Source organism: Dama dama, chromosome 11, assembly GCF_033118175.1.
Source record: "Dama dama isolate Ldn47 chromosome 11, ASM3311817v1, whole genome shotgun sequence".
NCBI lineage: Eukaryota > Metazoa > Chordata > Mammalia > Artiodactyla > Cervidae > Dama > Dama dama.
In genome coordinates this window covers 60,085,685-60,102,043 of record NC_083691.1, presented here as the reverse complement: position 1 = coordinate 60,102,043, position 16,359 = coordinate 60,085,685, and the positions used below count along the sequence as shown (strand labels likewise).

Sequence of the window (16,359 nt, the reverse complement as noted above, 5' to 3'; positions counted from 1 at the left end):
AAAGGCTGCTCTAAAGACAAATATTTTTTGTTAAACTGCTGGTAGTTCACTTTCTGCAGGAACCGTGCAATTAATCTTGTTTACATTAAAGAGACAGGTTGCCTTTGTCAGCTTTCCTGAGCTATAATTAATGAAGATCAAAAATGTTACAAAGACATAATATTGAGCTCAATGCAAATGCGGCCAAGTCACAGCTGCACCCAAGAGAGGAGAGCGGAAAACCAGCATCCCACGTCAGAAAGCGCAGGTCCCTCCTCCCCAGCCTCTCTGGCGGGTCTGCTGAGGGACACGGCTGGGCGTCAAACGGTTTTTAATGCCCCTACAATTAGGCTTTAAATGCACTTGGAGGCAGGTGCGTGTCTACTCACTCAGCTCAAGTCATCCAGGTGTGTGGGGCTGTGGCCCCGAGGCTTGGAGTCGGGGAAATTCAGTCAGAAGGCAGTGGCCTCGGGGCCTGGTGGAATCATGGAGCCTATGATGGGGGCAGGATGGGGGTATCTATTTAGAGCCCTGGTTGGATGACTGTTGTTAGGAGACGAGATGGCCTCTGGGCATCACCAAAGCCCTGCTGTGACCCCGACATCCCAGCCTGGGGACTCAGACCTCCAGCTCCCAGAAGACAGCTTGAAAGGGACTCCGCTGCCCACAAAGAAAGAACATGGCTTCTACCCAGCTCATGGAGCCATGGTCAGCAGCCGCCGGGAGCCCACCAGCAGCACCCTGCCACAGGCCAGGCTCTCAGCGCAGCTGGAGGAGCCAGGGCCAGTGGGTTGTGGGGACCTGGACTGAGTCACACAGTTCAGAGCTGACCCATTTCTTCAGGTCCCAACTGCAAAAGTCCAGACGAGAAGGAAAACTCAAATCATAAACGAAGCACATCAGCCACTTCGGTCGTGTCCAGCTCTGTGACTCCATGGACAGTAGCCTGCCAGGCTCCTCTGTCCATCGGATTCTTCAGGCAAGAATACTGGAGTGGGTTGCCATTTCCTTCTCCAGTGGATCCCCCCAACCCAGGGATCAAACCCAAGTCTCATGCCTCCTGCATTGGCAGGTGGATTCTTCATCACTAGCACCACCTGGGAAACCCCATAAACCAAAGATTTTCTGCAAATTCTGGTGATATCAGACAGGAAGGAGTCAGGCAGGTGCCCTCATCATGGGTCTACAAGGGAGTATGAGCATCCAGCCCCCACCAGCCCCAGGCCGTGTCTCAGCTGCCCAGGAGGGCTGGCAGGTGTCCGAGCCCTCAGATCTGAATGGCTGGGTGCACGGCCGGCGGGCAGTAGGCAGAAGACTGGGTGAGGACAGGGTGATCTCAGTGCAGCGGGAACACCCAGTATTCACAACCAGGCTTCGTTCTCACCTGAAACTAAATCAAAAGTCACGTCCGAATGTAAAGGACCAGTGCCAGTGCAGGTGTTCCTCACACACCTTCTCCCACCCTTCAGCCTCATAACTCCACTTTCTGGACTTTAAAAGACATCATCAAACAGGCATAACAATGATCACTGCACAGTACTTATAATAGTGACAATTGGGAGCCAACCTGAAGGTCAGATACTAGGGCACTGGCTGATTTAATTATGGCACATCCGTACTGTGAAACAGTTCAGATCCATTAAAAAGAATGTGACCTGAGACTAATTAAGGCCACAGGGAAGGAAGAAGATAAACCATGAGCAGCATGTAAACGCTGCTGTCCTAACTTCAACTCAAAGATATCTATGTCTGAACAAGTAAAGCACAAAGAGAATGCATCAAAATGGGTGATTTATGATTTTTATTTCCTCTTTGTATGTTTCTTTTATTTTCTAATTTTTTTCATAATTGGAAACAATTCCCCAAATTGAAAATAGCCTGCCTTCATTAGCATTTACTGTGCACCAAGCCCTGTTGTAAGCACTTTAATCCTTGCATTCTGAGTACGTCCTATTCATATTGTAGTTTTGCTAATGAGACAACTACGGTGCAGAAATGATTAAATTATCTGCCCAGAGTCCCACAGCTTGTAAATGATGGAGCCACACCTGGGACCCAAATCCTTCCCACACAGGGACAGTTTGCTTTGAAGGAATCCCCACCTCACCTACAGAGGGAGTAATAGACACATTAGGGCAGAGACAGAAGTGTGTGGACTCCCCTGGTGGTCCTGTGGGTAAGACTCCAAGCTCCACCAGAGGGAGGATGGTTTCCATTCCTGCTCGGGGGAAGTAGGATCGCACATGCCACATGGGGCAGCCAAACAAGCCAATAAGGAGGCAGCAGTGTGGGCCCTGTAACCGAGATTCTCGTGGTCACAGACTGCTTTAAATTTTCTCAAAGCAAACACCCTCCTTCAGAGCAGAGGCGGGTTTGCTCGCTGTGGCAGGACAGTAACTGCCCATGTGTCCCCTAGTAACCTCAGCCAATACGGGCTCCAAGTTTAAAACCCTCCCACGTACATCCACCCCGTGCGAGGCCCTGAGGAGAGGCAGGTGGGGACCCCGGTGCCCCCAGCTCAGACCTGAGGGGAAGACACTTGCGCCAGGCCACAGGTCTCAGCCAGGCTGCTCTGAGTGCAGCCGCCTGCAGGGGACAGAGTGCCCGCAGGTCCCACTCCGCCTGGATGAGCTGGGACCATGACTGTGACCTCGGAGGAAGGAGGTGCTGGGTGGTGAAGAGACAGCAGCACCAGACAGATGGGCAGACCGGACAGACACCCTAGGAGGACTCGGGCTCCTGCACCATCAGCCAAGGAAGCCACACGGCTGTTCTGCTCAGAATCGGGGTGCATGGCGTCAGTCCCCCCAGGCCTGGGGCGGCTCCTCACATCCCAGCGAGCGGCTGCCTGTCTCAGTCGGCGATGCCACCAGCTCCAGAGTCTCTAAAAGGACCGTCAAGACTAGGACACTGACCCAGCTTCTCGCCTCGGAGCAAGAACAGGCCAGGACACGCACACACATGGGGAAATTGCAAGTGACTGTTTCACATGCAATTTAATCCCACGGGGACGAGCCAGATGGGGACAGGAGCTCTGGCAAGCCCATGGCCCATGAGGCTGTGACCTCCCTCCATCCCTACAGCCTCAGGGGACTGCTGGCTAACCCAGGGGAACCTTCGCTGGGTCACCTTCTCCAGCTGCCCATCCCTGAACAATGGGAAAAGTAAGAAAAATGACTGCTCTCAAACCGGCAGAACAAGCCCGAGTCTGACAGGAAGGAAACAAGTTTACAAGCTCCTGGCTTCATGCTGGGACTCGACACCGGGGCAGCTAGACTGGATGTGGGGGCACCTCCCGCCCAGTACTGCCCTCACCCGCCCTGGCATCATCCACCTCTGCCCCCAGCCCAGCTGCACCCACGTGTTCACAACAGCTGGACTGAGACAAGGATGCTCACAGCAAACAAGCAAACACCACCCACCTGTTCAGGGTCCTCTCGCCCCTCCAGCCTCAGGGGTCTTGGGAGTCCCGGGTGTCAGGCATCAGGGGAGCTGGCGCCTCATCCAAATAAGAGGGACTAGAATACACTGGAACCAAACACTCCCGAATCTTCAAAGGTCTGGGGGTGGCGAGGGTCACAGCCAAGACCCGCCAAGGGAGGCCGGGGGATGCCGACTCCATCACCCCCACTCCTAAGCCTCAGCCGGCCCCAGGGACAGCTGTCCGGCTCTCACGGGACCCCAGAAGTTAGATGAAACCCAGTCCACACTGAACTGACTTGGCCCTCAGACGCTCCCTGCTCCAGCCACCCCAGCCCCTCCCTGTGCCCCCAGGACCCCTGGCAGAAAGAGAAACAGACCTGGTTTGGTGTGCCGAGGCTCTGCCACCTCTGTCTGTGTGACCTCAGGCAAGCTGCTCAACCTCTCTGAGCCTCCGCTGGTTCAGTGAGTGAAGTGGGGTTCCTTAAGTGCCAAATTCCGACTCTGGGGGGTGAAATGAAGCGAGTGCACGAGTGAGGCTGAGTCCGGGCCACTTGGCCCTCCACTCACCCTGCACAAAGTCTCCAGTCCCCAAACACGGGTGCCCGAGGAAACCCGCAGAGGTTTCTCTTTCCCCTTGTGGTTTCCGCCAGCTGCCGGCTTATAGAGCTGCGGCTTCCCCATCACCAGAACCTCCAGTCTCCAAGGGGAGAGACATCCCCAGAGTGCCCTCGACAGCTGGGACCAGGCTGCCCACCCCGCCAGCCGGGCTTGTTTCCCTGCAGGACACATATTCATCCCCGCTGCTGGGTGAGGGCCCCAGACGGCTCAGGACGCAGGGCTCTGTGGAGGAGGGGCCTATGCCAGAGCAGGGCTCTGCACTCACCGTCTGTCCAGGGAGCCTGGGAGGTGTCCTCGGGCTTCCCTGATGTTTCCCTCCTGCCAGCCTTCCCTTCTCTGGGCTCACGAAGCCAGAACCCACAATCGCCTATCTGCAGTGACCAACAGGCCATGGACACAGTGAGGAAGGGGTGCTAGATGATGAAGGGGTGCTGTGAGGAAGGGGCACAGTGAGAAAGGGGCACAGTGAGGAAGGAGCGCGGGAAGGCCTCCCTCAGGTGGAGGTTCTGTGTGCTCGGGTGGAGGCTGTGTGGTGCAGACCATCCAACTCGCCACCTGCACGCTGGAAACGAGTGGGATTTGCTGTGAGTTAATTGCACCCCATAAAGCTGCTTGCTTTTTAAAGTGCAGTCTTAACAATTAGAACATAAGAGTCAGTGCTGTGAACCAAAACTAGCAGCTACTGTTCTGAGGGCACATGAGAGTCTGATCATTTCTAGCCCCGTCTCCACTGTTTCTGTGCACGCGGGGCCCACACTTGGTGACTGGGGGCCCTGACCCCCTCCCCTCCACCTGGTGAAGCCTGGGGCTGTCGAGAGCCCGAGTGCACAGCTCTATGCCTCCCTGCACTAGGAACCCCTTTTCACTGTCTGGGCTCTAGGCCTCAAAGGGAGGCACCAGGGCAGCCAGTGTCTGGGCCCTGCCCTCGCCATCCCCTCCCTTTCAGGCCACTGTCAGGAGACCCCTGGGAGGCTTCTGCCACCCAGGTAGGAGCTACCTAATTACCAGGATAACGTCCTGGAGTGGGAGCCAGCTGAGGTTCCCTCGGGGTGAATAGCAACAGCAGTGGTTCAGCTCCTTCTTGCTGCCTCCTGCTGGTGCTGATTTAGGAGCTAATGATTCTGGTGCTGATGGATTATTTCCTTCAATTTCCTCTATTTAACGGGTCTCTTACATCAAATTAGTGTCTCTCATTTGGCTGGTGTGGCTGGGATTCCAGGGTCTGTGTCCACAAATGGTCTACTGCATCCTTGATTTGGTTGTGCTGTTGAGCTGAACTGCTGTGGCCAAGCACCACCTCCCAGGTGTCCAGGCACAGCAGAAGCTGGCCTGGCAGGGGCGGGCACGGGGCGGCTTGTTGGGGGTGGGGGAAGGGTGGGCTGGGAGGGTCATCTTCCCAACATCGCTGAGCAAAGGACAGCGGACAGTGAGCTGGGGGGAGAGCTGCACAGGGGTCCCCACTTCCTGAAACACAGTGCAGGAGATGGCTCACAGTCCACTGCTAAGACAGGAGGCAAGAGGAGTGACCCTGAGTTGCTGTCCCTCCTCCTTGCTCTCTGCCTTTGCAGGGCATCCTCCTTTCTCTGGGTCTAGGGCAGCCTTTCTGATTTCCCCACACACGATACCCAACAGCACCCACAACTTAATTCCCTTTGTCATTGTTCAGTCGCTAAGTCCTGTCCGACTCTCTGTGACCCCATGGACTATAGCACGCCAGACTTCCCTGTCCTTCACCATCTCCCAGAGCTTGCTCAAACTCATGTCCATGAAACCATCTCATCTTCTGTCACCCCCTTCTCCTCCTCCCTTCAATCTTTCCCAGCATCAGGGTCTTTTCCAGTGAATTGGCTCTTCCCATTAGGTGGCCAAAGCATTGGAGCTTCAGCTTCAGCCTCAGTCCTTCCAGTGAACATTCAGGGTTGATTTCCTTTAGGATTGCCTGGTTTGATTTCCTTGCTAAAGGACTCTTAAAAGGCTTCTCCAGCACTACAGTTCGAAAGCATCAGTTCTTCGCTGCTCAGCCTTCTTTATGATCCAACTCTCACATCTGTGCATGACTATTGGAAAAACCACAGCTTTGACTATATGGACCTTTGTCAGCAAAGTGAATATGCTGCCTAGGTTTATCATAGCTTTCCTTCCAAGGAACAAGTGTCTTTTAATTTCATGGCTCCAGCCACTGTCCACAGTGATTTTGGAGCCCAAGAAAATAAAGTCTGCCACTGTTTCCATTTTTTCCCATTTAGTTGCCATGATGTGATAGGACCGGATGCCATGATCTTAGTTTTTTCAATGTTGAGTTTTAAGCCAGTTTTTTTCACTCTTCTCTTTCACCTTCATTAAAAGGCTCTTTAGTTCCTCTTTGCTTTCTGCCATAAGGGTGTCATCTGCATATCTGAAGTTCTTGGTATTTCTCCAGGCGATCTTGATTCCAGTTTGTGTTTCATCCAGCCTGGCATTTCCCATGATGTACTCTGCATATAAGTTAAATAAGCAGGGTGACAATATACAAGCTTTCCCAATTTGGAACCAGTCTGTTGTTCCATATCCAGTTCTAACTGTTGCTTCTTGACCTGCATACAGGTTTCTCAGGAGGCAGGTCAGGTGGTCTGGTATTCTCATCTCTTAAAGAATTTTCCACAGTTTGTTGTTTTTTGTTTGTTGCTTATTCCCTTCCTTGGTGTTTATGTCACAGTCGACCAAATTATGGGGTATCATCTGGCAGGGAGGGTCTTCCCAGGTAAAGAACCCATCTGCCAAATGCAGGAGACATAAGAGATGTGGGTTCAGTCCCTGAGTCTGGAAGATCCCCTGGAGGATGACCCACTCCAATATTCTTGCCTAGAGAATCCAATGGACAGAGGAGCCTGGGGAGCTATAGCCCTTGGGGCTGCAAAGAGTTGGGCATGACTGAACGACTGAGCAAACATGTACACCTGTCAGGCATCGTGTCAATTTGTGGTTCAGCCTAGTCTAGAGGAGATGTTCAATAAACATTGCATGGGTGGATGGACTGATGGACAGATGAATGTGGATAGATGACCTGCATATTTAAGTGCTAGAGAGCAGTTGCTATTATGTTTCAACAAAATTTTGTGTTTATATGAGCATCCTTGAAGAAGGAAATGGCAACCCACACCAGTACTCTTGTTTGAAGAATCCCATGGACAGAGAAACCTGGTTGACTACAGTCCATGGGATCACAAAGAGTCAGACATGACTGACATGACTTAGCACACATGCATGCACAAGCATCCTAGAAAAACTTGCCTTTTGTAGTCTAAAGCAATGTATTTTAGTTAAAGCAACCTTCCTGATTTTTACCCTGGAAATGCTTTCCCTCGGTTATGAAAAGGCAATAAAGTAGGGACTTTTTTAAAATCTTCACCAGGCTCATCAGTTGTAATAAGATCTTTCAGCTGTGAGGCATTAAGTGAAACAAATGAGTAGAACTCTGTGAACACCGGTCTTACAGCAGGAGTTTTTCACAGCATAACTGCTCTCCTGCTGAACTTTCTGGCTGGATAAATTCTGGCCACATTCAACTCGTGAGCTTCCTGCACCGGGTCCAGCCCCACTTCCATCATTGCACATACACAGAGGCTCCTGCTGAATGACCAAGAAGCTTCTAAGAAGCCCAAACCAGGGTTGACAATCATAATGGCAATGCTGGTGTGAACTGGGGGACCTTCTAAGGCTATGGCTGTGCACAGCACCTCGGGGACAATTACCATGGTCGCTGGTCTATATGTAGGAAAATAAAAGCAAACAGGAAAAGCTGAGCAACATAGAAAGACAGAAATGTGAACAGAAATGCCGATGGTTTCCTTGCTCTTCCTGCCTCCCTGGGTTCTGAAGAGCTAATGCCCAGCAGGACTCGAGACTGTGTGACGTGCTTGTCTGTGTTAACAAGGGTCCTTTGGTACCAAAGCCACAAGGGGCCAAAAGTTAACGCACACTTCTGGCATTACACTTATTCCATGTGTACAAGATTATCTATTTTCTGAGTATTATTTCAATTAAAATGAACAAATGAAGCCAGGGCAGTTATTTTAATCTTTCAGCTCAAATAACCAGCTTCTTTGTCAACTTCCCCTGGGGAGGCCTGATGGGTTGAACCTTCTGTGGCCTCTTGGTCCTCCATGTGGATTTCTCCAGCCCCTGCCCACTCGGTGGCCCTCCCCCGCTGCCTTCTATGTTCGCTACTCAACCCCTACCTGCCCCTGAAACTCCTGCTTGCATGTGAGAGCCCACCAACCCTGACCTCTGTTAGCCTTGGAAGAGATGATGACAGGTGTTGCACCCACATCCTCTGAGGAGCACCCAATGGCCACTTGATGCATCCGTGGCCCACAGGCTGAATGAGAAGCAGAACCTGGGGCCCTGTGTCTATTCTGAGAGGCAAGTCTGGGGGTGCAGTCAGGAGGCCCCTGAGGGAATAGCCTCCAGCAGAGAAGGGGAGGCCTTGGACCTCAAGACAATTACACACAGGTGTTCCCACAAATGTGATTCCTATGTCACAAGACAGTGGACACCGCCTGCCACCTGGTGACCTACTGGAGGCAGCTTACCTGTCAGAGTCCTCAGGTCTCACCAAGGTCTGGTGTGAATGCCCCCAGTGGTTCCCTCCTGCCTGCATCCCGCTTGGCCCCTCACCCTCCGTCTCTGGGGTCCCTCTCAAGAGTCTCCAGCCTCGGCCTCTCCCTGACCACCAGTTCCTCGTCGTGGCGGTCGCAGGACAGTGGCTCCTGCGGTCTCACTCATGTCTCCAGTCGTCTGACCTCTGAGGCTGGCAGATGCCTGTAATGCTCACATCCTGGCACAGCCTGCCTGGCAGCATCAGTGAGCCGGAAACCTCTTGGAGTTTCCAGAAAGCCCTCCACCAGGTGGGACAGGACCCCCGGGATGCCCCTGGAGGTGGTTCCTGCCAACAGGATTCACGGCAGCAGCAGCCAGCCCTGGCGGCTGAAGAGCCAGGAGGCTTCCCGAGCGGCTGCCCCCTGCCAACGCTGTCCCCCCCCACCCCACCCCGACCCTGACTCAGCCCCTGGACCAGGCTGAGAGGAAGCGCACTACCTCTGGCCTCCAGGAACACCTTCACCCCGGGCCCTGCTCCTGATCTGCTGCTCCCTCAGAGACCAGCACTGCTCTGAAGAGGAGAGCTCGACTGCTTCACGCCCAGCACCCCCTCGCCCGAGCAGCCCCCCACACGCTTGACCTACACGTGAGGCCCAGGAGGTTCCCAAGAGGCCCAGCTCCACTCGCGGGGCCCAAGTGTTGCTTGAGCCTTGGTCCTGGTTGACCTTCACAACTTGAGCACGAGCCTCCTGTGTCAGCAGATCCGGGACCTGGGAAGATGGAGCTGCTCCCGAGAAAGCCCTCTTGAACCAAGGAGAGGCCAGGGCTCAGGCCGGTCACCAGGGCACCCACAGCCCCTCCAGGGCACCTGAGGATACTCAGGCCACAAGGCTGCAATCCTGGCCCCGCACATGCCCTCCTTCCTAGGGGGTCACTGTGGATGACAGAAATGCAGCAAAACCACAGGCTCGATTTTGTTTCTTATCCACGCACTGCTCTTCCAGGAGCCCGGACAGCCCTGAGCTACACCGGCCCTCTGGGTTTATAGGGAAGCCCTCCCAGGCACAGCTATAATTAGAAATCAACTGAGGCAGAAACCCCAGTCTGGTCCTTGGCCAGGCTCCAGGGCTGTTAATTTAGGAAATCCACTCTCCTGACCCCGGCAGGCTGCCCCCGGGGCTGATCCTAAGTTCCGGCCTTTGTGTACACCTTCCCTGCCCACCTGGCAGGCACAGGCCCGCCTCCCCACCCCCTGCCTGCCCCAGCTTGCTCCTTGCTAGAAGGAAACACCCAGGAGTTCACCGCCGGGTGGCTGGCGCTTTCATCTGGCCCCGTCCACTTGGGGTTTTCAACCGTAAACAGAGTTCTGAATGCAGGACTGTGTGTGCGGGGGAGTGAAGAAGGCAGGATTTGTGTCAAGAGATTCCGGAAAACTAGCCCCTCCCCAAAGCCACCTGACACTACTGGGGTGAGAGACAGGCCAACAGGGGTGCCATCCAGAAAGATCTTGGCCCCCAGGGCCCTGTCTCCATCCCCTGTCTTTCCCTGGCGTCCCAGGCAGTGGCGGGGGCGGGGGGCACCCTCCCCAAACCTTGCAGCCTTTCCTGCTGGTCAGAGTTCACGTGTACGCCCCTACTTCCTGGAAGGGATAGCTCGCCACAGCCTCCCTCAATATGGGGTCACTCCTGCTCCCCCCGCCCACAACAAAAAGTCACTGTTGAAAAGCCAGTGGCTGTCCCTACAGACCTGCTGTGTGTGTCAGGAACTTTACAGACAAAGCAGGACCCGCTGGGCGGAGGGCCTGGGATAGCAATTGTCAGAACAACGAACAAGCACCAACTCTCATGGTCCCACCTGCTCCTTGTGGAGCCTAGTAGCAGGGGAGGCCCCAGGCTGAGAGGCTGGTGGATTCAGACCCCTCCCTCGGGGACCAGCATCCCACTGGGCGCTTCTCCCAAATGCCTTGCTGAGCATAGTCCTGTGGGTTTAGACAGAAGGTCTGGCTGCTCCACCCTCCCCTGACCCCCAACTTTCCCCTACAGTGACTTGTGGCCGCTTTTCTCCTGGGGCCGTGGGGACCCTGCATGGTAGACACGAGGTCCCCAGAATGGGAGCAGGCCCAGAGCATTAGGGCTGCAGCTCAAGCCATCTGCTCTGTGCGGGTGGGGACTGTGGGTTTCCGTGACCAACGATGGTCACCACGGGGACTCGGGTGGGGGCGACCTTGGGGACTTAGTTAGGCCAGCTGACCTTGACTCTGAGTCAGTGGTTGATTCTGGAAGCTTCTCCTCTACCCCAGCATCAGAACAGGGTGTGCTTTTGTCAGGAATTCAAACCCCGAGTCCAGGTGGGATAGCAGGGGCCCAAGTGTGGCCACCGGGGTGCAAGGGGCCTGGGCTTAGCTTAAAACCTTCCGGGAGGCCCCTCAGAGTGAATGTGGGGCCGGACAGGGCCTGGGGTCCCGAGCAGCCCCCTGCTGATGAAGTGTGTCTTTCAGGTGACCCCTCGGGACAGGATGGCCCACAGGGGAAGCCGCACAGGGATGGCCTGGCTGCCTGTCCTGCTGGTAAGTGGCCGGGGCGTCCATGCCCCAGGGTATTGCTAGTGGGAGCTCCCATTTGGCCATGTCCTTCACTAGCCATGTCCCTCTCAGCCTGTCTGTGCAGCAGCCATGCCGTGGTCACACGCCACTGCCCCCACCTTCACCGGGCTCTCCAGGGCAAAGCCCTGACCAGCCCCCAGCCAGAGGCGGTCACTGGTCTGAGAGCTCCCCTCACCCAGCTCTATGGTCTGTGTGGTGGTGCACAGCCCAGCGCCCCGGTGCCAAGCTCCACCCTCTAGGCCACCGAACGGGGAAAGTCAAGCCCCGAGCTCCCTGTGAGCTGAGGCACCAGTGACTGGGAGCTGCGGGAAGGGGCCTCCCGGCTTTGAGGGGGAGTCCAGGGAGCTCCCCGTGCGGAGCGTTTGGGATGAGGCCTCTGACAGGCGAGGACTGCCAGGTCATTAGCGGAAGGGGTCCCCCCCAGGGTTCCTCCACCACAACCTCCAGGTGCCGACCGGAGACAGTGGGGGTCTCCAAGGGCGAGTGGAGGCCAAAGGAGCCCCTTCCTCGAGGCAGGCGTCCCTGGGGTGCTGGGTCAGCGCGGAGGAGGCCAGCTGTGGCGAGAATGAGTTCTACAACCAGACCACCGGGCTGTGCCACGAGTGTCCGCAGTGCGCGCCGGGGGAGGAGCCCTACCTGGTAAGCCCGGCCCCGGAGCGCGGCCCGCGGGGCATAGGGAGCAGCCGGAGGACGGGTGTCCCGCCCGCATGGCTGGCCGGGATGGACCGCCCTCCTTTGGGAAGAGCTCTGCACAGACCGCCTGCTAGATGCCGGGAACCTGAATGTGGCTGCGGTGTTTGGGGTCCTGGCGCCGAGTGTGAACGCCCGGGCCGTCAGCCTGGCCGGATGAGTTTATCCTGGCGCCAGAAGGAGGGGCAGCATCGGACTGGTGGGGGCAGAGGGGACCCCGGGCTCAGAGCAGATGGGGGAGGGCTGCAGGTAGGACAGTCCACGCCCCGAGAGAGGAGATCCCGGGAGCAGCCGGTGCGACCGGCGCATAGGAACCTCGGGGTCGGGTGGTGGTCGTCGTGGCAACGCAGCCGCTGACCCACCTGTGTCGCATCCTTTCCTGGCCAGTCCTGCGGCTATGGCACCAGGGACGAGGACTATGGCTGCGTCCCCTGCCCCGCGGAGAAGTTCTCCAAGGGCGGCTACCAGATCTGCCGGCGCCACAAGGACTGCGAGGGTTTCTTCCGCGCCACGGTGCTGACCCCGGGGGACACAGAGCGCGACGCTGAGTGTGGGCCCTGCTTGCCTGGGTGAGCTCCGTGCTGCCCTGCCCATGTCCCCCTCCCGGGCATGGGTCCCACGGGGAGGAGGGTCACACATCTCCAGCACTCGGGGTGGGGACGGGGCAGGGGGATGGGGGTGGAGGGGTTGGGGGGGGTAGGGCATATGTTTCCTGGCGGGGGTCCCGCCACCTTCCACCCGCGGGGCAGCCCACCTAGGCTCCATGTCTGTGTCCCTAAGAGGACCTCATCATCATAGCATTTCTGACCACCCAAATCAAGCAGATGTGTTGAATACTTAAAAGGAGACAACACATGTGGAGTGAGGAAAGAAAAACCAAGACATTTTTGGTATTTTTAGTATTCTGGAAAAAAACTGAGGGTGAAAAGCTACTAATATTTGTAGTCAAAGCTATGGTGTTTCCAGTAGTCATGTATGGATGTGAGAGGTAGACCATAAAGAAGGCTGAGCGGCGAAGAATTGATGCTTTTGAACTGTGGTGTTGGAGAAGACTCTTGAGAGTTCTTTGGGCTGCAAGGAGATCAAACCAGTCAATCCTAAAGGAAATCAACCCTGAATATTCACTAGAAGGACTGATGCTGGAGCTCCAATACTTTGGCCACCTAATGGGAAGAGCCAACTCATTGGAAAAGACCCCGATGCTGGAAAATATTGAAGACAGGAGGAGAATGGGGGCGACAGAGGATGAGATGGTTGGATGGCATCACCAACTCAATGGACATGAGTTTGAGCAAACTCAGGGAGATGGTGATGGACAGGGAAGCATGGTGTGCTGTAGTCTAGGGCATCACATGGGGTTGAAAAGAGTGAGACATAACTTAGTGAGCACTGAACAACAATAGAAATATTTGAGACATATGGTTCCTATAATTCCTCCACAATTCTGTTATGTGTCGAAGTCTTCCCATAAAAACCAAAGTACAATTAGCCTGAAAGACCTTCAAGACAGCAGATTTCCCTTGGGAGGTGGAAAATACAGCCCTGAAACCAAGTGACTGCCTCCCTCTGGTGGCCACACAACCTGTGCTACCAAGGGCTGCAGAGAGCAGTGGTGTAGGCTTCCTGGTGGTGATAACGGTAGAGGTGATGGAGGTGGTTATGATGAAGGTGATGATAGCAGTGATCATAGTGATGATGGAGGTAGTCATGGTGATGATGGAAGTGGTGGTGGAGGTGGTCATGGTGATGGTGGAGGTGATGATGAAGGTAGTCATGGTGATGATGGAAGTGGTGGTGGAGGTGGTCATGGTGATGATGGAGGTGGTGGTGGAGGTGATGATGAAGGTAGTCATGGTGATGATGGAAGTGGTGATGGCAGTGGTCATGGTGATGATGGAGGAGGTGGTAGAGGTGATGATGGTGGTGGTCATGGAAGCAGCAGCATTTTGAATATTGCACCATATCTTGTAGCCGGCTTGTCACCTGTTATTCACCCTCTCCAAGCCACTGTATTGAATTAAGAGGAGATAGAAAAGAAGAATATATCCAAACAAGAGCACTGGGCATTAGTCTATAAGAAAAAGGAAATGCAGAAAGACCCTCCAAGGGAGAAACAAATTGAAAGTGAAAGACCCTTTAACACGAGGAGCTATCTTAAGCTTGCAGAAAATAACCTCAGTTCAGATATGTTCCTAGGGAGCCTCCCATTCCACCACCATCTCTGCTGTTGACTGACCCCACCCCCAGTCTCTCCAGGTTCCTGTCTTTGGTTCAGACCAATTTCTTGAGCTGCAGATTTCTATGTCCAGGTATCTGTGTGACAAGCTCGGACACAGAGGACAAGCCAAACATATTTGTCAAATGGGTGAAAAAAAAAAACAAACCTGTCTTAACAGTGAGCTGTCCACGTGCTTTCGTGTTGAAAAAGGCCATAGAGGAGGCCCAAGGGCAGAGCTCCAGGAGGCCTCCCTGGGTGTCGCCTCCCCCATGACAAGCTCTCACTGACCGCATCCACTCCCTGCTGGCCTCCTAGGGTGGGGTGAGGTTCATGGTGGCTTCTATCCACCTGCTCAAGGGAGGGGAAAGGGAGCCTAGGAGCCCCCCCAGGGAAGCAGGTCTTTGGGGAAAAGTTATGTCCCCGTGGATATGGAGGAAGATTCTAGAGGCCCCATCTGAACCTTAGTCTTGTCTTGAGCTCCTCATCTTAATCAACCTTTGAGGAACAGGAGAAGGAAGAAAGAACTAGGGAAAGACACAGTTTAGACCAGAATGTGGGAAATCTGGGCTTTACAGAAAGACAAAGGGCCCCAGAGCTCTACATGAGTACCCGGCGTTGGACGTTGGATCGAGGGAAACCTGCTGAAGCTGCTGAACAGGCATTCACACCCCCGCCTGCCCAGGACAGGCCGAGTGAGCTTTGAAAAGAAAAACCCAACAGCTGAATGGTTCTGTGCACTGCAGGTACCAGAAACCAGTGAGGAGTCGAATTTTCAGGCTCAGTTAGAGGATGCCCATGAGGGCTCGCAGAGGAACATGCTGGAACATTGCAAACCTGGTCTTGGGGTCATTCAGCTCATCACACCGCTGGAGCTGGGCACCGCTCAGAGGACACCCTCCTGGGGAAAGGGCCTCTGAGCCAGAAAGACGGAGGGCAGCTGCAGGGTGGGGAGCAGCCTCACCCGGGAGCTTATATGCGGGAGCCTTGGCCCCGTGGACCCCTCCCCCACCTCCCTGAGGTGCCCAGCACAGGCTGGGGGGAGGGGTCAGGAGCGACCAGCATCGCTTGGAAGCTGTGGGGGGCTGGCCTGGCACCCTGAGCAGGTGTTCCTGCAGGTGGCTCCCCGGGCAACAGACTGTGCATGTGAGAGCCTATGTGTAAACCTGCCTGGTGTGGCTCCTCTGGGGGGTGTTCTGAGATCAGCTAATTCCTGTTTACAAGATGCACAGGGTCTGAGGATGAAAGGCTCTGAGGAAGGGCAGGCAGTGATGGTCACAGCAGGATTACTGACGGTCTAGCCCTCGGAGGCTGGAGTCCAGGATCCCGCTCCCCCAGCCTCACCGACCCCCGTCACGGGGCCAGGCGCACACGGCTGATAAACAAGAGATTAGAAAACAACCACAGGCAGACCCAGCCGAGGCCAGGGTGTTTTCATCTGGAATCTATGAAGGGATAGCACTGCCAGCAGCTCTTTACTCACCGATATCTCCTGATGTAAACAGCTCGAGTGTTTATGGAACGCGGGCCCAGAGAGGCCGAGCCCTCTGGGGATTGGGAGACCTGAGTGGGCGCAGGCACAGACCTCTGGGAGGGCCCCCAGGGGTGGCAGGGTCACGGCTGGCAGGCTGACATGGCAGGAGGGAGCTTCCTAGGTGTGAAGTCTTGTGGATAGCCATACCTGAAGGCCTTGACCTTCCGGTAGAGAGATACAGCCCCATCGTGAGCTCACCGGATGCCCTTACCTGAGGAGGAGGCAGGTGACTCTGGTTGTAACCTGGCTGTGTCTCAGGCCATCTGCCCTGACCACGCTAGACAGGGCCAAGGTCTCTGCTGCGGCCACGCCCTCTAGCCAGCCCCACTCCATCCCAGTCAGCAAGTGTCCAGCTCTTCCAGGAGCTCCCAGGGGCTCCTAGACACCCCTGCCCATAACTCTGCCCAGCTGCAGACTGTGCCCTTGTGGCGGGGCATGCCTCCTCCTTGGGGCCCCCATCCCATGCCTGGCTATGATGGTTAGAGAATAAGCCGTGGTCATGCCCGCTCAACTGTCTGCTCTGTCTCCCCCCGCACCTGCACAGCTACTACATGCTGGAAAACAGACCGAGGAACATCTACGGCCTGGTTTGCTACTCCTGCCTGCTGGCACCCCCCAACACCAAGGAATGTGAGTGTCTGCCCCGTCCAGGGTCCTGACTCAGCCCTGACACCTCTCCTGACTTGGGAGCCGCGAGCTGGCTCTGGACCGCGGGGACAC

At 55.4% G+C, this 16,359-nt stretch overlaps 1 protein-coding gene across 2 annotated transcripts in view; it reads left to right on the top strand.

Annotated features, from left to right (window-relative positions):
• EDAR (ectodysplasin A receptor) overlaps positions 1-16,359 on the top strand; it is a 52,521-nt gene that overhangs the window by 23,051 nt on the left and 13,111 nt on the right. For both annotated transcript variants that reach the window (XM_061156288.1, XM_061156287.1), the window contains exons 2-5: positions 11,096-11,164; positions 11,717-11,839; positions 12,278-12,459; positions 16,184-16,269. In XM_061156288.1, the coding sequence (XP_061012271.1) occupies positions 11,114-11,164; positions 11,717-11,839; positions 12,278-12,459; positions 16,184-16,269 (442 nt within the window). In that variant the 5' untranslated portion in view covers positions 11,096-11,113. The remainder of the gene's footprint in view (positions 1-11,095; positions 11,165-11,716; positions 11,840-12,277; positions 12,460-16,183; positions 16,270-16,359) is intronic.